The 23,931-nt window shown below is 41.3% G+C and overlaps 1 protein-coding gene across 5 annotated transcripts in view; it reads right to left on the bottom strand.

Moving 5' to 3' along the window:
- Positions 1-771: 771 nt before the first annotated feature.
- NCOA6 (nuclear receptor coactivator 6) overlaps positions 772-23,931 on the bottom strand; it is a 47,306-nt gene continuing 24,146 nt past the window's right edge. For 2 of the 5 annotated variants that reach the window (XM_075166218.1, XM_075166217.1), the window contains 8 exons: positions 23,713-23,859; positions 21,639-22,755; positions 14,976-15,097; positions 11,065-14,058; positions 9,402-9,470; positions 7,434-7,470; positions 4,601-4,773; positions 772-1,374 (listed from right to left, as the gene is read on the bottom strand). In XM_075166218.1, coding sequence (XP_075022319.1) covers positions 1,328-1,374; positions 4,601-4,773; positions 7,434-7,470; positions 9,402-9,470; positions 11,065-14,058; positions 14,976-15,097; positions 21,639-22,755; positions 23,713-23,859 — 4,706 coding nt within the window. In that variant the 3' untranslated portion in view covers positions 772-1,327. The other 3 variants (XM_075166219.1, XM_075166221.1, XM_075166220.1) reach the window with 3 other exon arrangements.

The following is a 23,931-nucleotide window of genomic DNA, read 5'->3' on the forward strand; positions in this document are numbered from 1 at the left end:
AAGCAGGAGAAGTGGGAGCACCTGGGGGAGAACAGGGGCTCGCGGGGCGCGGGAGGAGGCAGCATTCCTGTACCAACACCTGACTTTTCCCATGCAGAAGACACAGAGCATCCAAACTGTGACAGCGAGGACATTAGCCGCGCTCAGTGTCTATTACCTTGTGCACAAACAGGTAATTTCTGTCATTATAAAAGGTGACAATTTATATTTAATGACAATTTATATTTAATCAGCCTTTTGATATACATAAATAGATTTTTAAAATGCCGTAAGAGAAGAAAAAAGGTAGGAGTATCTATTTGTGCACAAAGCAACAAGCAATCCGGAAAGCCTGGCTTCTCAGCTTCCCACCGTGAGAGCTTCCCAGAACAACGCGGCTGACCTACTTTCCGCGGCCGTACAGACAAACCAGCCACCACTGACGGCAGTGTAGTTATCCAGATAAATACACTTCAGGCTACCGCATCTCAGGAAGTCTTCAAACCATTTAATACGGCATTTTTCTCTGCCGTGTCTTCCTGCTGAGAAGCTTCATTTGTGGGTCTCCTCACCACGTATTCACTGCACGTATCCCGAGGGCAGGAGGGTGGCCTTTGCGTTTTTTTTCTTGCTTTGCAAGAACAGCTGCATCAGTTAATTCGTTTGTGGTTAAACAAATTCCTTTCTAAAGCTCCATATAAGGAGCTTGAAGGCCTAGAGCTCTAAATAATCCCTTCAATCTTCCTGTTTGGAATGATGCTGCTGTTGCTGCTAATAATAATACAACCCGAATTATAGGACAATAACATTTATTTAGAGCATGAGGGATTCCACATTATACAAACCCTTAAATTTATTTTTTTGTTTCACTGGTCCATTTCTACAACAAATACATCAGATCTACTATATAATAAAATTATTTACATTTCCAAACAAGATCGGGTTTGTTTATAAACCCTCTTACTGCTATTCACATACAGTACTTAAACAACAGCACAATACATTATTTTAATACCTAAAAATGACAACCCTGTATTCTAATTTGTTTATGAAAAGTGGAAACAAATAAATTTACAATTGTCTTCCCCTCCCCTTCCATTTCATACAAACACATTAACCTAATGTGCTAACCCTGGACTTCACTTTGTAAATCCAGGGGGTTTTAGAAGAACCCAGTTTTTATATCTATTTATCTGTTTTTTAGAAAAAAAAAATCATTTATTGGGAACAGTATAATATTAAAATGACTTACTGTACAGAATTTTATTTAAAAAAGAAAAATCACAGCTCAAAATTGCTATTGGTAAATTCACACTCATTTACAAGTTTCATGTTTCCATGCAGTAATTTACTTGGATTTTCTTCTTTTTGACTGCATTGCACTGGCACTCGTTTCTGAAATTAAGAGAAGAAAAAAAGCATGGATACGAAGTCGGTAAGCCATTAACCAGAGGTGTACAGATTGCCCTTTTATTTTTCCAAAACCATACCAGAGTGGAAACCTCTGAAGACCAGGGTTTCCACAGAGCCGGGCCTGACTCTTCACAGGACGTAACACACATGGACCCTTGACCCTGCCGACAGCTGTCAGCAGCGACACAGCACAAAGTTCCCCCTAGCTTCTCTTAGGACACTATTTCCGAGCGTTGTGAGTTCACCATCTATGAAGTCCTAATATAACGGCCTTAAAAATAAGAGCCGGATATTTTTAACTGTTCTTCAACTGTAGTTCCCCACGTGCCACAACTTGCTCAGCCGCACCACAGAAGGAAGCCTCCGTGAAACAGCAGCACAACCCTGGGCACAAACTGCGTCAATCAGGCCCAAGCGTCATGGAGACGGCTGTAAAAAAAGCTTAGGAAGATACTTTGGAGCCTGCCACGCAAGTTAAGAATCTAGTTGTTTGACTACTTGGGAAGTCAGGTCACTAGAAAACACGTCTCTTCAGTGTACGTTGTGACTCATAGAAAAAGAGCTTATGCAGAAAGGTACAACGTGCTACGCAGCCCTGCGGCAGAACAACCAGAAGCACTTGCAGAAGCTACAGTGAAAGCAGATGACATTTTCCGTGCACTTACCAAGGCACTGAGTTTCCATTCCAAAACAAAAAAAGAGTAAGGACCAAGGGTATTTGCATCTTTAGATTTTTGAAAAATGTGACTTTAAATGTTGGCAATGTATCTTTGGCTCTTTACAATATTTTCCAAAAGCTATTAGAGCTGTGTGGTTTTTTAAGAGTCAAAAGGGAAAAAACTTCCAAGACATCTGAAACTAGAAAAGCAACGGTACAACTCCATGGCTGTTAAATGTTGTATTAAAAAAAAATAAAAAAATTCTACATTTCAAAATTTAACAAACTCGAAGCTACAGTAAATTCTGAAACAGCCCTTGCTGGAAAGGTACTCCAAAAAGTGAAAATACCAATACGGTACCAGTTTTCAGCAGTGAAGCATCTTAACAGGCACGACTTCCAGTCACCAGAGACCCCTCCAAGCAGCAATGCTACTTCTAAGCAGCTGTAACCATCCCTGCTGCTGCTGAAGTCTCCGTCTTTGGGAGAACGACTGGGTCAGCGGTCAGCAGTGTCCAGTACCTGTCCCAGTCCCTTGTGAGCATCACCAGCATCTCCCTCGCCTGCTTCTACCCAAAACCCGCAGACCGAAGCGGCCGTGTACGTATGGACGAGAGCTGACTTCCAGCGTGTCCTCTTCTCTTACAGTTATCCTTCTGCCTCCTCCTTCCTGAGGCTTAGCAAGGGAACTCCTACATGAACTGGTCAAAGCCTTCTTCTCTCTCCCTGTTATGTTTAAGTTGCTCCTAATCGCCATTTTTATAACGACCTTAATCAGCCTCTATCTCAAAGGGTAACTTCTCCCAGCCCCACATTCTCTTTAACATGGATTAGCGAGTTTCTCAGGACACAGATAACGTAACCGTAGATGTCTAGGAGAAGACCAGGAGCATACAAAACAGATGTGCTCTCTTAAGCTATGATTCACCAATAAAAACGTGGAACAGAGTAGGCACAAGTGGCAAACCTCATTACACTTCTTCAGCTACCTCACTAATCCTCCAGCCTGTCCTCTTGTGGAAGAGAGCCTTGTTTTGCTCATTTTCTCTACAACTTGGAAGTAGGCAGTTGCTTGCATGAAGATCAGGTAATCAAAGCCCACGGTACTACACGGCAAGCTGGACCTATGTTTTCAAGCAAAACCCTCAGATACTGCGGCAGTTTCAGATGCGTATTTTAAAAACAATGATTTTACTTACAGAGGTAAACGAATAATACAGTCAGTATAAAACCCCTAAGTGAATTCTGGTATTATTTAAATTTGATGTACTTTCATGTTCCCACATTTTCAGAATTTGACGTGCCACTGGTTGTCATCTTTAGGTTTATTCATTACAGTATGTGGGGAAGGTCATATGTTTCAGATCACCTCAAACTCAGGAAAGTACCACCAAATCAATTTTACATTGGCTTCACATTTTTCAAACTTTTTTTCACAATCATGAAAGATAATTTATTTTTACAATACAGACTTAGATTCTTCTGCACAATCCTGCCACAAGAAGTAAACTGAATTAAATTCAGCAGCCACAAGAGTGCAGAACATATAGGTCCCTCCGTGTAATCTTTGAGAGTCATTGCACCATTACGTATAGTTGGAAGTCTTCTCTGAAACTCTTAAAATGCAAATATTCTTACCATCAAACTTTAGTATCTTCAGTATGGAAAATGGTTGCTGAATTCAACTTGACTTCCTTTTATAATAATTTTATATTAATACCTCTTTGTTCTGAATGTTTTATCTTTAAAATATTGGTCGAATGTTGCCTCTTGACGGTCTCTCTACCCTCTCGCACAACTTTCGTCCATCAGAATTTTTCTGACCCTTAAACATAAGGAGCTGACACAGTTAGCTTCAGAAATGCAGAATGGCACCGTGGACCGTGCATTCCGGTAACGACCACGTGTATCACACAAATGCCGCACACTTTGTTAAAGATTGTAACCTGTGTAGACATAAGGCACGTCAGCAACTGCTAATGCCACGGGTTAATATCTGTAACTTTAGGATTTCACATGTTCTTGGAAAGAACAGCTGAGGCTCTGTGTGCTCGCACACAGCACTCCTCGATGCTCCAGGCTGCCATCCAGGCAGCGTTCTGAGCGTGCCTGAACCACAGCATTTGGCTTCGCAAGAGCTGACCGTGCACTTGGGAAGACTTAAGCATTTGTCTTGTGTCTTTCAGGCTTCAGGAAAAAAAAAAAAGTCACTTTTTTGCTTGAGTACAGTCCTTTTAACGGCAACACATTTCTGCCAAGAGAATTCAACTTCAACTAGGCAAGCTTGCTGAACACTACGTTGATGAGTACTGCAGAAAACAAGTTCCACAAATTTAACAATGGGAAATTCATACAAGATTTACTGCCAGTACAGATGCCGGAAAATACTTCAAGACCAACCTGTGGCTAAATCATCGAAACCAGTGTTAAAAGCACACAACACTTACAAGCTGTAAAGCATCGTTATGAGCCAGTTATTGAAAGGGTTATTATTTGGGCAAGTACGTTACTTCCTGCCCTCTCCAGAAAAATGATGGCTGTGCATTTTACCTTTTGCAGTGCTGGATGCAGACGCTGGTCTGGAGGACCTCTTGCGCTGTCCGTTCTCTACAGTTTCCTGTGAAGCGGCAGAATCCTCTGTTCTTGAATTTCTTCTATTTGGAGTTTTAGACTTTTCACAATTCTCTTTTGTCTCATTACTAATAAAGTGGGACAAAATATTTCTGATGAAGTGTAAGAAGAATTATGTTTTTCTATGCAACTCAGACAAGCTGGAGGATGGACCGACACAGGTACCAGTTCCGGACTATTAGCACTGAAGATATGAAATGCTAGAGATACCAGAAGTTTTATCAGATGAAGAATGACCTGAGTAAGCCAGAGTATAGTCCATTTCTATTAAAAATTATCAGAGGATACAGAATTGAGAAGTCCTCAAAGAGAATATTTTCAACATTAGAAGACCAAGAAATTAGATGCATTATAAATTGTCTGCTCTGTTTTCCACAGGTGCCACCATTACTGAAGTCTAGGAAAAGCAAACAAGTTACATTAGAGACCGCTACGATATGGGAATACAGAGTTGAAATTGCAGATGAACATAAGGAGGAATTATGAACTCTTCAGTGAGTATGCCAGCTTTTGTTTTCACTAAAAAGACTCACTCCATTGATCCAAGTGATTTCTTCACATATTAAAAAGCTTAAGGTTTATTTAAAACTTTCTTCAAGCTTTGAAGCTTGGAGTTAAAATCTTTTTTTTTATAACAGAAAGCTTTTTCTGCTATAAAAAAAAAATTTTAGGTAGTGTGGAAATCCGTGTTTCTTGTCACTAAGACAATAAATGGAGTGCTACATTTTGTAATTAAACTCCTCTCTTATTTTAATCACTCTTAACCCTGTAAACTCATCCTGAGGTTTGGGTGTTTTCTCCTTAATGCATTAATGCCAGACTATTTCCAATGACTAGGTTTCTGAAGATTAAGCTAAACTTATCTCCTGTGAACTCAAAGGTAAGTAATTAATCAAATAAATCATTCTGCTGATAATGGAAAAGGAGGAAGAAAACTCATTTCATGCCCTTTGGGTGATACTTGCAAGATTTCAAGAAAGGCTGCCATAATCAGAGAACTGACTGAAAACACCCAGAGCAGATCTGTGCGTTACAGAGGCTCCGCTACAGTGTCACTGTTTCAGAGGAAGTCCTGCTTTGATAGGAAAAACTACTACAAATACTTGTAGTTTTAAGTAACAGATATCTGAAATAAAACACAGTTTGTCAATGAGAGGAGAGACAAACATTCTCAAGCAAGGAAACACACAGTAGAGGAGAACACGGAAGCATGTGGATTGTCTCAGATACAAAATAAATATTGAAATCTATTTCCCTGTAAGTCAGTATTATGGGCAATCTATAAACCGAATCCCCCCAAAAGGTCACAAACTGGTCTTCTGCTAAGTAACCCGGGCAGCTGAAACAACAGCCACCTACTTCAGAGGATACCTGGAGGTAAGCAAACAGGCATCATCAGCTAAGTTCAGTTATTACAGGTAATTTTTACAGGTTCTAGTGACTAATCCATAGCTTGGATTGTCTCATAGCAACCAACACATCACTTCTCTCCTTTTATAGGAGGAAATCGAGTTGGCCCAAGTAAAAATATTTCCAGTGCTTTGTAGGTTGCAAGGTTCCTCTACGGTTTGTACCGAATGGCGTTTAACGCCAGGAGCTCAAAGCTCCTGTAAGAACCAGCCATCAGTAGATGCACAGTTTGCCTGAAAACCTTCCTTCTTTTCCAGTCTTGCTCAGAAAAGCATCAGTCCAGAAAAATCCAAACAGAAATGCACTTGCAGTAATTTGATGTGCTGAATGAGTTTGGAGAACGGTCACACAAGGACACTTCGTTTGGAGAATCGGCATCTGCCAAGTGTTGCACCTTCAGCTTTTTAGAAAAATTCTACCCTAAAAAAAACCTGTCGTGAAATTTCAGTTCGTCTCTGATACAACTAGAAAGATCCCAGTCCATGTGAAGGTAAATACAGTTAAATATTCAATTCAGAGTCATTCCTGATCCGAGAAAGTGTATTGCGTTACCTCCCTTACAAAAGAAGACACTCTCGTATTTCCTGATGAACCAAGTGAGTGAATGGCACCTCTCGCCCTGCCTTAGGGGATCACGCCACCAACCAGGGCAGCATCAAAAACCCGGCCAGTTGTGCCAGCACAGTTGTCCAAAAAACTTACAAGGTCTGTCATTACAGCTGCCTCGACTGAGTTTAACAGACTGGTGGGTTTAGACTCTAATAGAAATAGATCTTGGAAACCGTATTTTCTTCTGACAGAACACAACCATTTGCAATTTGATCTTTTAATTACTGAATGTCTTAATCGGGACAAGATGAAGTTTCTACCTGGCTTTCCTATCAGGCTTTGGCAGTGTCAACAAGCAAACACAGAAGAAATCTGGAGAAAACGGCCATGAAGGCAGAAGAAGAACAAACTTTAGAAAGACTTACTTTCAGAAAACAAAAATTCACATGACAGGTAAGCTGCAGGCTTTGGGGGTTTTAGTTTTGATTTGTTTTCAGAAAATATCAAACAGTGGAACCATCAAGACCCTTCCGGACGTGAAACACTCAGGCCTGAAGGGATAAGAGGAAACACTGCCCAAAGCACGAAGACGGACTCAGGAAAAAGTTACCTTACATTCTGCATTTCAGCAATGTTTTGAAACATTCAACTAGCCCAATTTCTTAGCAGGTCAGAAAGGGTACAGACAAGAAAATGAAAAGCATAGCAGAAGTTGTGCAACTAAGCAAAGAGAAAGGGACTTCCTCCCATGAAAGCTATATCTATTCTGAATCTACACAAACTATCTCCTTACCTTTGACCAGCAACTACTGGAGCATTTGTTTCAAGTTCTACAAGAGAAAAAGATAATTTTAAAGTCTGCTGTAGAGGTACATACCCGCTGACAAGGCATGACTATCTCACATTTTTCTCATTATATAGTAGGTCTGAAGAATAAACTTCTCATCTATTGTTTCTCTCAAAGCAAAGCAAGCTAACATATCAAAGTACCACATCAGCCAAGCGCTCTTTCCAATTAAGGCCTGCACCAGCTACGACAGAGAGAATTTAAAAAGAACCCTGCAAAAGAAAACTGTAGAGAAAACTTCCTGACAAGGGCTACGGTCCTCTCCCTTTTTTAACTTCCATTTTAGACAGTTTATTACTTCTAAAACTTGTAGGTTTTATTAGTTTTAAACCTTAAAAATACTAATCTGGATCTATTATGCATGTAAAATTTTGCCTTAACCCATCCACCTCTCACAGCAATATCTTCTAAGGCAAAGGAAGCCAATTTTCTGAAGCCCGATTATACTTCTACTGAATTGGAAAAAAATCTCTTGGGAGACGATGTAAAGAGAAGTCTGACCTGCCTTCTTTCTCTCTCTCTCTCTTAGTGTTTTTATACATAGAGGTCAGGTTTCCTTTTGAGTCTTCACCACAGTCTTCTTTTCATCATGTAAGATTTCTAATCTTTTTACTGTCCATCTTTTAATTCTCCCCATATCCACCAGATCCTTTGTGGAGAGGGAGTATCTATATCTAAACACAGCACCTCTCGTGAGAAACTGCCAATGGTTTAGGGATTACCATTACAATATAAGGTATTAACTCACTGTTCGTTTGTCACGTTGCCTATAGGATACTCCACCTCACCCCTGAACACCCTACAACCTTTGGGACAGAGGTGCACAAAACTGTGGCTTTGCCTCTAAGATCAACTTAGTACCCAAAGTTTGCTAGAGTGTGCACAAGGAATAAAGGTGTAAAAAAAAAAAGTAAGAAAACAGATAACATCTGTCCCCTTATGGTAAATACCCCTTATAATCTGTACTGTGGGAACATCAGACTCCTCAGTGTAAGTGTATATAGCACCATCTGGGAAAAACAGGTATCTTGGTAACAAAAGAAAAATAGACTAAGCAACATAAGGAAAGAGTTACTTTTCCTCCTACGGAAAATTTGAAAGGGGAGAATATCCAATAGTAAAAATTGATAATGTCAGTGCTTCCCCCCCAGCAGGAACTCCCTAGTACAGCCACATCAGCACTGGGGCAATGAGTCGGATGTAAATGGACAGGGTGCATGTTTAAGTGGAAGTTCAAAGAAAGCAATTTAGTACGATTTTTACTTTCTGAAAGCTCCACTTCTAATCATATTAGAGACGTCAAATTGATGGAGAGTGGCACTTCCCGTGCGCAAGTCCACGTCTATCCATTTTCCCTACGTATCTTGGAAATTATTTTTTTAAAACACCACAGAATTGATGGTGAAACACCATGATAATAGATGGCGACAACAAAAAGTCATCTGCCAGGGCTCCATCCTTGAAACACGGCCGAGGGTTCATTAAAAGCTGAACAGAAAAAAAAAAGGATTACAACTCTAAAACTTACGTTCCCAGCATGGCTTTTGAAAATATTTTCAAAATATAAAAGAAAAACTCCTATTTGCTCTTAACAAAACTTCAAAACTCAAACACAACCTATCATTAGAAATCCAGTCCCTCCAGCTTATGACTGCATATCTAAAAACGGCCTTGGTGATTTTTTCATTTGTTTTCATACTGATTTTCCAAAAAGGCTTTGGAGACTTCTAAAGCACAATGTATCTAACAAAGCAAAGCAATCCCAAAAAGCACAAATAATTAAAAAAAACCCCAACCCCCAAACTACCAAGCATATTAGTGACCATTAAATATGCATTTAAATAAATGTATTTTCAGTTACAAACATAAAGAGTTTAGTTCACCTATATTCTGCTTTTCCAAAGTAAGATTTACCTGTTCTTTGAACAGTACTTTCTGATGTTGCAACTGAACTTTTTTTCTGTGTTAAATGTTGAGAGGATGCTAGAATAAAAGGGGAGGGAAAAAGCATTATTTTCAAAGGGAGTCACAAGGATTTTCTGTTGTGCGATCGGGCTGCTTTTACAAAATGCTGTATCTTCCAGCTTACAGATGCAATTTTTTTAACCTACCCTCTACTTCCCCCCTCCCCCCACCTCCCCAGTTTAAAAAAAAACAACTTTGGCAAAACCGTTTTCTCGAACTAGAATAAGTGATGAAATTAAGTATCATAAAACATGTTTTTAAAGGTAAGAGTTTTTCACCAAGGTGAGAAATTAAAGAAAGTCCTAGAAATTAAAGAGTCTCTCTCAGTTTAATGCTCATTTCAACAGAAGTTCTGCGGAAAAACAGCGTCTTTGTTCACGAATCAATGCCCTCACTCTTTCAATTAAATTTCAAGAGTGCAAAATATGCTCCAGAGGCTCCCTTGAAATCCTTTGGCAATAAAATGATGTGACTGAACATTTCTTAGGTTGCCAAGTTAAAAAATAAAATGGAAAAACAGTTCTTGTTGGGCTAATGCTTTCTAGTCTTCTCTTATATATGATAATGAACTTATGAAGAACATGAAGACAAAAAGTTAAACATTCCTGTTTAAATAAAGAATATCCACTTCCATTTTTCTCCTAACAAACCAGAATTCCTTCTGTGAAGCTCAAATTAACCATTTCCATTTTCTAGTGGCATACAGCTACAACATACATCTAACAGCCACAGGGAAAGTCACATTCAAGCTGAAGTTCTCAGTTCCACTGGTTTCTGTGGATTTTATCTTCCATTATTTTATCTTCTGTGTCTAAATTCACGATGTAAAGCACAACGGATATTCAGAACAGCTTACTTCAAGAGTGATGGTTTAGTTCCACACCATTTTCATTAGATTAAAAATGGCATCAAGAAATGGCAGAAATGTCATAAATAACGTCTGTTAGATGCTCAAATTAAAATAGTAAAGGAGAAAACAGTTCAGGTGCTACAGTATTTTACGTTTTTGAATTGGGTGCAGTTCCCTTATAATCACTTTTTCAGATATTTCTCTGAAATGAGCATTTTAATTTTTCCCTAGACATAAGGGGTTTTGGTGTTTTTTTTTCTTCTGGAGGTTATTCAGCTATTTCCCTGGAGGGTTAAGATTCTTCAAAGAGGATGTTATTAGGATTAACTCAGAATACCATCATTAAGTCAATAAATTGAAGTACGTTACAACAATAACAAGTCTCTGGCAAGACTGAACCAGAATACCAGTATATCTACCTGTACAAAAGGCACTTTAAGTATTACTTTTGTCATTACTGACACATCCGCTTTTTCTCCCCATTTCTAGCAGTTACATGAAGTCACTCCTCTGTTATTGCATCATATGTTCATGACAAATACCCCTTTTATGCAGTAAATGGAAACTTGAAATGAAACATCTGAAACGTGAATCTTAGCTTGAATACAAGCCTGTGTATCACTCGGATATTAGAAACAAAAAAGCAGTTGTCAGCCTTGGCTACAGTGTCTAAGTTTTATTATGTTCATGGAAAAAAGCACCTAGGAAGTTTACGAACGCGATCTCATCTCTTCCATTCACGCAGGGTAGCACCGGACTTACCTGCACTTTGTAGCAGCTCCTGATGTGCTCCGGCTTTTTCCTCCACCACACCAACCCCAGTTTGCTCAGCTGGTAAACCGCCGTGGTTACTACCATTAGTGCTTGGCGCTGCAGGTGCGAGGTCTGGGACGGCGGGAGCGGACACCGCCGGCAGCGCGCTCGTAGGAGGAGTGCTTGTTGACAGGCTTGGAGACGCGGAGGCAGGAGCAGCAGCCGCAGCGCTGACGCTCGAACTGCCAGGCCCAGAAGTGCTCTGTTTTATAAGACTGGGTGCTGGAGGGGTCACAGTTTTATTATCTAGTTCTGCTGGCGATTGCTCTGTTCCCAAACTACTTGGGACCGACGTTTCTAGTCCCTGACCTTCTGCTTCTCCATCCAAAGCATACTGCTCTTCTCCTTTCTCAAGGGAGCCAGTGACTTTCTTGCATGCTTTCGTCAGCAAGAGTTGGCCAATCTTGTCTACTTTTCCCTTTCCCTTACTCGATGAAACAGGACTGCGTCTGTTCCCAGACCCCGGACTACTCGTAAGAAGAGGTGAAACAACAGGTCCAGACTGCGCTGCTGTAACAGAGCACTGGTCACTCGACCCACCGCTTTGAGAAGAAGCCTCCTCTGGGCTGAAGTCTTTGACTTGCTGAGCAGGAAGATGTGAAGGAACACTGGAAGGAGTTGTAGCGGGGGAAGGCAGCTGAACAGGAGGTGCCAAGGGATTAAGAACCAATGGCCTGCTGGTGGGAATACTAGAGACGGGACTACTGGACGACGTGCTGGGAGGAGTGGGCCCAGAGGAGAACTTTATATTCTGCGGTATATGCAGAGGACCAACGACTGCGACCGACTGAGGCATTAGACTAGAGTTAGAAGTCATTGGGGCTGCTGGAATCGTACTTGATTGGGAGCCCTTCATGACCTGAATTATTGACGATGAGTTTATAAAAACAGGTGTAATAAACTGTGGCCGGGCGTTAGACTGAACTGCTGACTGTCCCTCAGAAACCATAACTTTGTTCCCCACATTGGGCATTGTGACAACAGTCGACACTAACGCAGGTTGCAAGTGAGATGGCAATGGTGCCGATGTATTAGCAGAAGATGTAATAGGGTTTGAAGTTACAAAAACTGTTATCTGGTTGGGGGGTAAAGGACCTGAAATAGAAGAAGAGCTGACAGGCCTTTGCATTACTGGAGGAACACTCTGTGCAGCGTTTGAGTTTATTTCTCCCAGTTCCTGGTGCCCTGGATTTGAACAGGGCTCATTATTTTGAGGCAAGCTAAGTGAATTAGATGGCTCTTTGCTCGAGGATGAATCTTGCAGTGGAGGAATGACAGCCATCTTCTTTAGCTCCTCACTAGCGGTGACTATCGGTGCCATTTCAAGACCAGTCAGCCCAGGGGGCTTAATGGTTACGTTAGGAGCTCCAGAATTATCAAGAAGTTGACTTAAAGAAGTTGGTGCCTCCCTCATAGCTGGAGATACCACGGTTTTACTTTCCTCCAAGACTGGAAGCTTACTGGTGTCTAAGGCTTGCCCGTCTTTTTTTGACTGTTCTTCTGGAACTAACATTTTCATTTCTGGAGTAGGGATACCTTTTAGTTCAATACCGGGCTGGTCTTTGTTACCTTGGACACCTTGTGCACTTTGACACTCGTTATCTTGAGGCACACTAAGGCTCTCTTTATTGTCTTCGGGAATGCCAGTCATAGCAGGAACAGAAATTGCAGGGTTCTGATTACTTAGCACATTATTATTTTGAAAACTTGTAGTCACAGGTGTTGGCAAAGAAGAGGGACCAGCCATCATATTTCTTTGTAATTCCATGTTCTGCAAGAGAGAGGGATTCTGCTGAGTTGTCAATGATAATTTAGCTGCTTTTGAATTCTGTCTGCCAGGGCTTGGTGTCGTTTTCCTACTGGACCCAGGACTGGACCTTCGACTATTGCTTGGACTTGCTCTCTTTGTTCCTCCAGTGTTGGTTTGTTTTCCTGAATTAATGACCACGCCTTCCAATTTGTGTGACTGCGGAGCAGCAAAACTAGACTGATTGTTAATTGTGAGATTTGATGGGGCTTGTCCAATGGCCTTCAAAGTAGTGGGATTAAGACCCTGCTGATCAAATCCTCTGTTGAGATTAGGCCTGGGAGGTAAAGGAATATTAATTTGGGGAGGGAACAGACCAGCTATAGAAGCATTGAGTCTTTCTGGAGACAAGCTAATTTCTGACGGTTCTGTGCTAGGTGGACGATTATTAGGAGTCTGAGGATAGTATGGCCTTGGGCTTGCTCTATTTGGGGTTTTAGGCCTTGAAGTTTGTGATGGGGTGGCAACATTTGGAAAATGGTGTGTAAGAGCACTAGGCAGAGAATTAGACTGCTGCTGGGGACTTGCACCTTGGGCAGTTGAAAGTGGGGATGGTCCAGGTTTGGGTCCTGTCATCATTAATTGGTTCTGTGAAACTACTAAATGAGACGTCAAATTATTCTGAGCTCCTGATGCTGGGGGGCCTTCAGATGCACCTCCTTCTGGAAGGGAGGATACTGATGAAACCTCTCCGAGGGGGGAGCTGGAAGGATTCTGTACATTATCTTGATAAACCATTTTTCTTGCATTATTTCCCAGAGGAGGATTGCCTGGCAAGGAAATTCTTTGTTTATCAGGAGATGGAGGCACTGATGCAGGACCTTGGAGGTTAACCATTACTGGCATGTTACCACTCTGCTGCATCGGCATTCGTTGAGCATCTGGATTCAGAGGCCCTCTAGGGGGGTGAACTCCTTGGGGTACAGGAAGCCTGACTGATTTGGGATCCTGCTGCATCATAAGCATCATCATCATCTGCTGCTGCTGCTGCTGCGGTGTTTGTGGTGGTGCCTGGGCTTGCTGTGGTGGTGGCTGTGGCTGCTGCTGCTGCTGCTGCTGGGGCTGCTGTGTATGTGGCATGAGTTGAGGTGGCATCTGCTGAAGTGGTCTTTGTTCCACTGGCTGAGATGGATAACCTAAGACAACAAGATGATACATTCATTAAAACCAAACAAAGATCAGAGAAAGCAGAATTTCTGTAACGAACAGGATCAGACAGAAAGTATAGCCAGGAGCCTGTTTATCTTATGCGAGAGCCACATTAATGAAACAGGCTTTACAAATAAAGACAAAGATTTTTACTTAACTCTTAAAAATATTTTTACTTAATGTATGAATGACTTGCATGACATTGAACTGAAGATCTCTTAGCATATCATATCAGCTACTAGCTATTACTCCAGATTCATGCCATCTGAAAAGTCTCTGCAACTGTCCATGGGCTTGCTTTCCCTTACAAATGCAGAGTTGTACTTTCACTAATAAATACTAATCAAAACAAACTTAAGAGTTTGACAGACCCTGTGGGACATGGACTAGCATACCTGCTACAGACGTGACATCTTCTAGTGTACAAAGTAAAATCTGCCATGTATTACTTGGCCAAAAATGGTGCTAAGAACCACCCGTGTGGCTTATAATACAAATTCCTCTGCGGACTGTGGATTTAATCCTCCCTATGTGCAAAGAGCAATTCCAACTGCAACCTCTATTTCTTAATTCTGAAAAATTAGCTATTGGTTAATGTTAAATTTTTAAGGCATCAGTCTGTGATACAGCTAGAAATACAGACATTTTTATCAATTATGTTATTGCTGAGTAACTCCACAGTATTCAATATGATACCTGCAGGATGATACATGAGAATCTGGCCACCTCTTCATTCTAAGCCAATTCAAACGCTTAAACTATGGTACCAATTAGTTACTAGGAAGGAAAAAAGCTTTAGACTTGAATGTATGACAACACAAATAACATAGAACTGTCACAAAGATCAGTTAAAAGCTCTCCTATAGTTATTACGTTCAGATAATCCACAGAAAAATCCTACTACCTGGTGGCCTACTTGCAAACTCTGAAATTTTAGGGCCTGAATTATCTAAATTCATTCCTTGCTCTCCAGACGTCGATGACTGATCACTCTCCTCCAGGCCAGCTGGACGTGGTTCTGAAGAACTGGAAGAAAAATAATTGCAATTAAGATCCAGCCCTCACATCAGTGTTTGACTTCTGCTTCCATAACTAAGTACACAAGTAATTAATTCCTAGCACTTTTCACAGACTGCAGCTCACTGACTAAAATGCACCACTGCCTCTGGTATAACGTGACAAACTTGAACACAGAGCCCAGGTCTGCCAACAGTCACTCCTGTGCCTTAAATACTACCAAAAAGGAAACAAGTTGCCTGGTGCTCTTGTTGATCTTAAACATTTCTTTCCTTTATTTCTAGCTTGGATCTGAGTTTTATAAGTAAGAGAATCCCAATGGATATTCCAATTGATATAGATATATATATTTAAGCTAAATAGGCTTCCCTCTAATACTGCTGTGACATCTGTATAGATAAGTAAGTGTCATGGGTAGATGCATTGAAATTTATTTTAATGGTAGCACCATTTCTTCCAGTATTGTACCCAGAAGTGACTAGGTCAGGGTATCAGAGACCTCTGTTAACATCACAGCAAAAATGCACTGGCGTATCAGACATTGCAAGTCACCCGCCAAAGTACAGACCTTTGTGGGAAACTGAGGCCCTGTAAGTGATCATAGAACGGTTGGGGTTGGAAGGGGCCTTAAAGATCATCTAGTTCCAAACCCCTTGCCACAGGCAGGGGCACCTTCCACCAGACCAGGTTGCTCAAAGCCCCGTCCAACCTGGCCTTGAACACTTCCAGGAGTGGGGCACCCACAACTTCTCTGGGCAACCTGTTCCAGTGCCTCACCACCCTCATAGTGAAGAATTGCTTCCTTATATCTGATCTCAATCTACCCTCTTTCAGTTTAAAGCCATGACCCCTTGTCCTATCCCTACATGCCCTTGTAAAAAGTCCCTCTCCGGCTTTCTTGTAGGGCCCCTTCAGGTACTGGAAGGCTGCTATAAGGTCTCCTCGGAGCCTTCTCTTCTCCAGGCTGAACAACCCCGACTCTCAGCCTGTCTCCATAGGAGAGGTGTTCCATCCCTCTGATCATCTTCATGGCCTCCTCTGGACCCGCTCCAACAGGTCCATGTCTGTCTTGCGCTGGCGACCCCAGAGCTGGACGCAGTGCTCCAGGTGGGGTCTCACCAGAGCGGAGCAGAGGGGCAGAATCCCCTCCCTCGACCTGCCGGCCACGCTGCCTGTGATGCCACCCAAGATACGGTTGGCTTCTGGGCTGCGAGCGCACATTGCCGGGTCACGTCCAGCTTTTCATCCACCAGTACCCCCAGGTCCTTCTCCAGGGGTACTTGATGCTCCAGGAGACTCTCTAGGACAATTTAAAATGATTCAGATTCAATGCCCAATACTTCCACTGAATCAAGACAGTTTTTGCAGACTTAGAAAAAAAACAAGTTTCTATAGCTATCAATATATATGGTCAGAGGACGTAAGATAAAGAGAGATGAAGAGTAAAAGACCTTAACTGCTTATCGGCTTCATGAACGTGTGAAGGCTGTAGGGAGATCTATGTAATAAAAGCTCTGAGTTAAAATTAAAGACATCAAAATAAGCCCACTGAAATGGGGCAAACACAGAACCGTTCCAAGCACTGCTGCTGAACGGGCAAGTATTGCCAAGGAAAGTATTTGGAGTTAAACCTTTTGTCTAACCCAGCACATCACCAATTTTTGTGATGCAATTGTTGTAGGCTTACATGCGTCCACCAATAAATCTGATGAAAACTGGCAAAACGCATACACATGCCCCAGAAGCATTATATTAGCAGCCACAAATGAACAAAAATTCTGGCAGCAAAATCACCCAGAGGAGCTACAGCCTTTGATGTATGTGCCAGCAAACGTGAACTAGAATAACTGCCTAAAATTGTGAATACAATCTTAAATTTGTAATTTTGCCATTTATGATCTCTTTATAATGGTGGGAGATTAAAAATGCTACAGTTAAAGATTAGATAAAAAGCCGATGCAGAGCATCACTGCACAAACAGGTTTAACTACACAAACAGGTTTAACCTAGAAAACAATTGTGGTGCAAAATCGATTCTTAGAAAACACCTCCTGCCAGATGGGTATAATCAGGCAAGCTGTACAAACCTTGCAAAACAGACACGAGTTTTGTTTGCTAGCAAAGAAGAGCAGTTATTGTGGGAAAGACTGCTACTGTAATTGCTGGAAAATTTAAACATAACTTGAATTTTGAATGTAGCTGAAATTCACTGGGCGTATTTAGCAACCACCACTTGTCAAAAAACCCCAAATTCTGAATATGAATAACAAGCAAGATGAGAAGTTTGTGTGAGAAGGACAAATATTCCACATTTGTTCTTCTTTCCTATTGTTCTGGATGTAAAAAATAAAAAAACAGCTGCCCATTAGGTAGAGTATGGATTGTCATACGTGAACCCTTTGCTCCACCAGCTGCATTCTCAAGCACAACCTTCAGATACAAAATCCCTCGTTAGAGTGGAGAGAGAACTCCAGAAGACAAAAAAAACCGCAACCCAAAAAACAAAAGGACTGCAGATGTCGAAATAAGGTGTGCAAAAATAAAATTACAGTACAGATGCAAGCACAACCAGCCCTGCCGACACACTACAAGGCTCTGCAACAACTTTTGCTTTTACAGAAAGGCACTCGTCCTCTGATGCTAAATGAGTTTCACTTCCCAGGTACACAGGGGGACTGTCCCTCCAGACCTACGGTTAAAAGCTCCCTGAATGTGGTTGAGAAAAACTTCTTTGTCCTGCAGTGCTGTTCACCACCTGCACATCACCGCTGCACATCACACTTCACACTGGATGCTGCAAATCTGAATGGCAGCAGTGAGTTTACCAAGTGTATTATTTCTGTTCTACCAGTACACAAGATACTTACGGTCTGCGCAGAGGGGAACATTAAACAACTGTTTGTTTGTGCATGTATTTAATAGAATTAACTAATACGTTTTATCTACAATCATATTTCGTCTAGCACCTTTTTCCTCAGTTTACATCCCATTACCTACAGTCTTCAGGTTCAGAAAACAGACACAGTCACTTTTAAACAACCTACTTTTCCAAAATGTCTTGGTTGTCATTCCAACGCTGAGCTGTTCAATTAAGCAAACCCTTAAAACTATTTTAGACTCAGCTGAATAAACTCTTTCAATAGCTCACTTATCCTATTTACATTCCAATATGGCTCAGTCTACAAACCGTATTACTAACGGTACTTCTGTTACTATATTATTACATCTCAGAAATTATTTCTAAGAAAAAAAACAGAATCATTTTTAGTGTGTTTATCAAATTAGCTGCATTTCCACACAAGGTTTGCTGCTCTGAACTCTAAAATTTCTGAGGAAGAATGACAGAGAAGAAGCCAAGATGAAAAGCATCCTATTTGCGTCTGACGCAAAAGAAAGTGAACCAAATCAGATTTTAAAGAATCAGCAATTCCAAGACAGGAAAATGCTGAGCTTGCCTAATGATACTAGGGAAGCCGAGAGCGAATGAGGCAGGAATTACAGCCAGCTTTCATTGCAGTCGCCCTCCTTTTCCGGAGAATAATCTCAAAAACATTTATAAGGATAGTTCCCTTCTTAATGCTCCTGCAAGGATAAAGTCATTAATGTATAGCCCATTAAGAAACATAATGCTAATCCATATCAGGTGCCAAAACAGCATTCTGCAGGTAGCAATGCCAACAGAACGTTCACTGAAAATTTAAGTGATAGAATAAGTACAAGGTGGTATTTCCTTTAAGTACACCCAAATCTGATTAAAAGCCTTATTTAAGAGCTAGGAATTCTTTTGAGTTGTCATAGCTCAATAGAAAAGCTGTAATTTAGGCTTCTTTCATTGTGAAAACTTTTTAACAAGCAAATAGTCTTGTGGGGCTTTGTAAGCTCAGAGGAGAGCTTTATATATCTGTTTATTGATACTCCCAGGCCACAATGAAGGTGGGTGATCATCAGTAAGACCAATGAAAACAAAAGCCTAACAAGGCTTTTCTTTAACGATTAACGGATTTTCTTTTCAGAAGAGAGTGCCAACTCATCTGCTCCCTCTGAATCCTTTGTCATTTCCATGGCAAGACAGCTTGCTACAGTAGTGGTCACTATTATTTTACTGGAATCTATTTAGAATTGAAGCATTTTATTTTTTTACACATAGCACCAGATCTTTCCTACCTAGAAACACAAGGCCATTTTTGTCTTTCATTTGGGGCAAAAAACCCCCCCACAACTTTCCATGAAAGATGCAGATGACTAATAGTGACACAAGGTTTGCTATTTCACTTTGCTGCAAATTGTCAGCAGTGTCTACCGGTCCTATACAAATTGCTGTGGGGTAGCTGCTATGCAACACGAATGTTCTTGATACAAAGAAAAATAAGATGTTGTTATTGTTCGAAAGACATCTGGATAGCTTTGAACGTCAGGTGAACAACAAACAGGAAAATACCTGCTTGCTATTTATTTGAGACTCTCTGCAGGATCTGACGTATAAAACGCAGGAAGATGCACGTTCTACCATTATGCTACCACTATTCTTTAAAACTAGACCACATGACACTACCTTGTGCAGTATGCTGTTACAGCCCACTCTTGCCAAATTACTTGCACTTCAAATTTCTGGAATGGCAAAATGCAGACACCTACGTGCCCTCATATACCTCCCTTCCAGTAGCCAAAGACTATCAAAGCTAGAAAGCTCGGCACACCGTTGCCTATGGCCTTCCCTGCAGGCCTGCCCCACTCCTGGCGGCAGCACTGCAGCAGGACGGATCGTGGCTGCCCGCGACCGCCCACCTGGGCACGAAGGAGCCCTGTTCTATGCATTTCAGAAGCTGACGAGGCATAACGAGTTAGGAACTGCAAGAGACCAGTGGTATCTCAGTTACGGTTCCCAAGTCACCCTGAAGTTGCAGTCTACCCTCATGTTGGCCACTTGGTTCCAACTGAGTTACTTTAACCAGGTTTTCACAGCTGGCCAAAGACTCTGTACTCCTTCAGATTTAATCTGAAATCACATGGCCTGTTTTGCAGCAGTGTTGAGCTGATAGGCCACACCATGACCATATATAATTATATAGCACGTATTTGAAAGACATTGTTCAAGACCTATTAAATTAGCATGCTTTGCTTTACCTTCGCTATTCAGCATTTCTGCACCTGTAAAATGCACCTAACAGCTCCTGCATTTTATTTCAGTACTAGTTAAGCCAATTAATGATTGTCACAAAAGAACACTTGCTATAGATGATGCGAGTCGTTTCAGTCCAGAATGAAAATGTCCATGAGAAAATTAATTCCATCTTCACAAAGGAATCTTGACATTGTGCAGAAAATGCAGGTTGGGGCTACGGCTGAATAACCAAGGGAAAAAATACATTGAACAAGTCGCTTAGCACTTGGATGCCATCCACTCTTTGCACTGAACTGGACATCTGTCTCTGGAAAAGGTAGCATAAACTTCAGGTTAAAGACTTACAATGATTATTCAAAGGAGTGGGACTGGTGGAAGCAGAGCCACACTGGTAGCTTAATGTGCCATTGCTACCTTTTTGTTTGTTTAAGAATTTAGCTTTGAAATTTGGATATTCCTAGATACAATTTTCTGTGCAAAGTTTTTCCATTTTTTTCTAAAGCGAACTGGAAACAATCCCCAGAAGTTCCATCAGGTGGTTTCCTGTCAATGCCCCTGTGGCTCATCTGCACCATTAGAATAATTAGATATAGCATACCTGCCTTTACCATTTTAGCTGAGTAATGGTACAGCAGCAGTAGTCCACCACTCTGTGCTGGTATTAGTAGACTACCAACAGCAAAAGGTTACAGGACACCTGGCCAATGAAGAATATGCTGGCCAAAGAGGAATGAAGAGATTCAGCAATCTCATATTTCCACTAAACAGATATATTCATTCATTATCTCTAATATTATCCATTTGCCTCTTCCCTCTCAAGACTTGTGGGTTTTTTCCCTTCCTAATCTCTCCTAGGCCAGGAAGACCAGCACTGCTTGGGCTTGTTATCCTCATACCCAGAAAGTACCAGACTCCTCCCTCTAAATTCTAGTTGCAGCTTCAACTACGGGAGAAGTCCAGCTCAATTCCAGGCAGAAACATGTCAAGATACACATATAATTCAGGAAACCACCCCCCAAAATTCTCTGCTGCACATGTTATATGTTATATGTTCTAATTCTTCTGAAAGTACTTCCCAACCTTTGATTGTGGCTGTCAGACTGCTTAAAAAAGGCAGCCTCCTCTTCCAAGGGCTGTGGCATCATGTGCCACATTCTACACTTCCTTTACCCAGTAAATGTAAGGAATGGTGCTGTTATAGTTGGGTTTATAACCAAGCTGGGATGTTTGCATGGGCTTTTTTTAATCTTGAAGGAAATTTACAGTGGCAGACTTGCCAGTAAGTTATCATTTACCTCTTGAGAGAAATTACTAGAATATAAAATAATATAGGTCCTTTCTCACCCCATACTTGCTGAAAAAATATCAACAAGTTGCCTGTGGAGCTTCCCCATGCCCCTTACAAAAACAATGTAATATTAAACCTACGTTGTTTGTTCTAGTTGTTGATTATTTTTCTTCTTCCTTGGAGGCTTCTTCTTCTTTGGCTTGTTGGCATTCTGATTATTTTGTTTGTTGTTCACACCAAAGTGTCCTGCTGATATATCGCTTTGTAGAAGGTTAACCAAGAGCGGACTCGTGAGCGTAACATCTTTATTTACAGGAAAAACAGGATTCTGCCCACAGGAAATCTGATTCCCATTTGCTGTTCCACTAAACCCCGTATTGAAAGGCAGCCCATGGCCAGAGAAATGACTCCCTGAAGCATTGTTGTTTCCTTGCATTGCTTGCATATGAGAAGGCACCATGTTTGGCTGCTGCACAGGAACATCAGGTAACATCTGTGTCAAGTTCACATCATTATTTGTTGTAGTAGTATCCCCAAGTTGCTGAGATATGTGAGGACCAGGTCCAGTGGGTCTTAAAACTTGCCCTTGAATTCCCATAACCTGAGAAGGATTACCATTCACAGGGCCTTGCTGTGCCATCATCTGCCCAGTGAATTGCACCATGTTTCCTTGCATGTTTGGGGTTGGTCCTCTCATCAGTTGAGCTGGCCCCGTCATAACATTGGACTGGTTTTGAGTATTAAAAGGCTGTTTATTTCCTTGCATCTGAGTGGTCATCATCTGCTCCATCATCGAGTTTTGCTGTAACAAGACCTGGCCTTGAGGTCCCATCATCTGATTGTGTGTACTCATCATCTGTTGTCCCTGCTGGGGAATCATCTGTTTGGGTGGGGTCATCCTTTGGGGAGAAGGACCAAGATTTTGGTTTTGTGGTGTCACCATCATTTGGCCTTGTGGCATGAGCTGAGTTCGAGAAAGTATCATCTGGTTTTGAGGATTCAGCGATCCCTGAGCCTGAATGTTTACCATCTGTCCTTGAGAGGATACAATTTGCTGATGCATTCCCATAAGCTGAGACTGTGGTCCTTGCTGAGACTGACCCTGTACGTTACCCATGTTAACTTGTGGCACCCCACTAGCACCAGCCTGCTGGTTGTTCATATTTCCATGAAGCCCCATTAGATTGGTCTGCATCATATTTGGTGGGCCATGTGGTGCTTGCATCTGATTTTGAGGAGGTCCAGATCCTTGGCCACCTTAACAAAAATAAAAATAGCCAGTAAGAGACTGATTGGAGTGGTATAAGAGTTTTCACAACTTTTGACGTTGAGTAAGTACTCCAAAATTCTTTTCCTCTCTTTTCCAATGAACTGGAATATCTGACATATTTGCAGTCCTGGGATGCAGTGTTTGATGCTACAGACACATGTTAGTTGTCGAAACAAAATATCATACTTCTCAAAATAAACCCTTAGACTGGTACTTTCCGTGTACCCCACTGCAGAAGACATAGCAGAAATTTAATTTTAGTTGTTATCTGTCAATCAGTTGAAAATCTTCCATAATATCACCTAACTCAACAGAATAATTCCTAACCAAAATAAGCTTCAAACCTTGAGGTTATTTTATAATGGGTTAAAAAATAAATACACATGGAGTACTGATGAAATGACATTACCAGGGTATCCATAATCCAGACAAAAGACTAATAATCAAATTAGTGGAGATTATTAGTGGAGACACTTGTGAACTAAAGATTTAATTTTTATAGGACTGACTGTAAGTAGACTTCCAAAGCTTTCAAAGGAACTAATCACCTTTTCAAAGCAGAACAAGATTATTTTGATGTTCTGCTTCTAAGATAATAACACTCTTTTTTTTCTTTTCTGGACAAGCAGTTCCTTTTGTGTTGAATCTTTATTACCCCCAGCCTCCAAATTTCAGTGCTACTTCCATTCAATTTCTTAACAGATACTTCTGGATCCTAGTACCACAGTCCTGATCAGTAATAGCTGGGTTGTTTGAAAAACACGAGCAGCCTCCTGCTTTTCTTTTCCTCATTTAGCAATACGCACAGAATGCCCTTGCAGCCCCAGCTAGCTAACTCCCTATTAGTGACAAGAGTTTAATGTTTTGGTACCCGTGTTACACAAGTAAACGTGTAATTTTCTACAAAAAAGAAAAAACTGAGGAACACCACATTCCAAACAGACCTGTGTGCTGCACGTTTTGGCTAGTTTGCAGCTGCGGCGCTCCACTGTTCACCGGTGTTCCTGGAGCTGTGGAAGGCACCTGACCTTGCAAGAAGTTCTGGTTAGCCTGGCCTGCAGGGAACCCCGGGGGGAGGCGCTTGGGCATTCCTGAACACAAGAATTTTCTTATTAGTAAGTATGGAAAACAGGAAGGAAAAAAAAGAGAAAAATTATAATTGG

This window comes from Calonectris borealis, chromosome 17 (assembly GCF_964195595.1).
Source record: "Calonectris borealis chromosome 17, bCalBor7.hap1.2, whole genome shotgun sequence".
NCBI classification, from domain to species: Eukaryota; Metazoa; Chordata; class Aves; order Procellariiformes; family Procellariidae; genus Calonectris; species Calonectris borealis.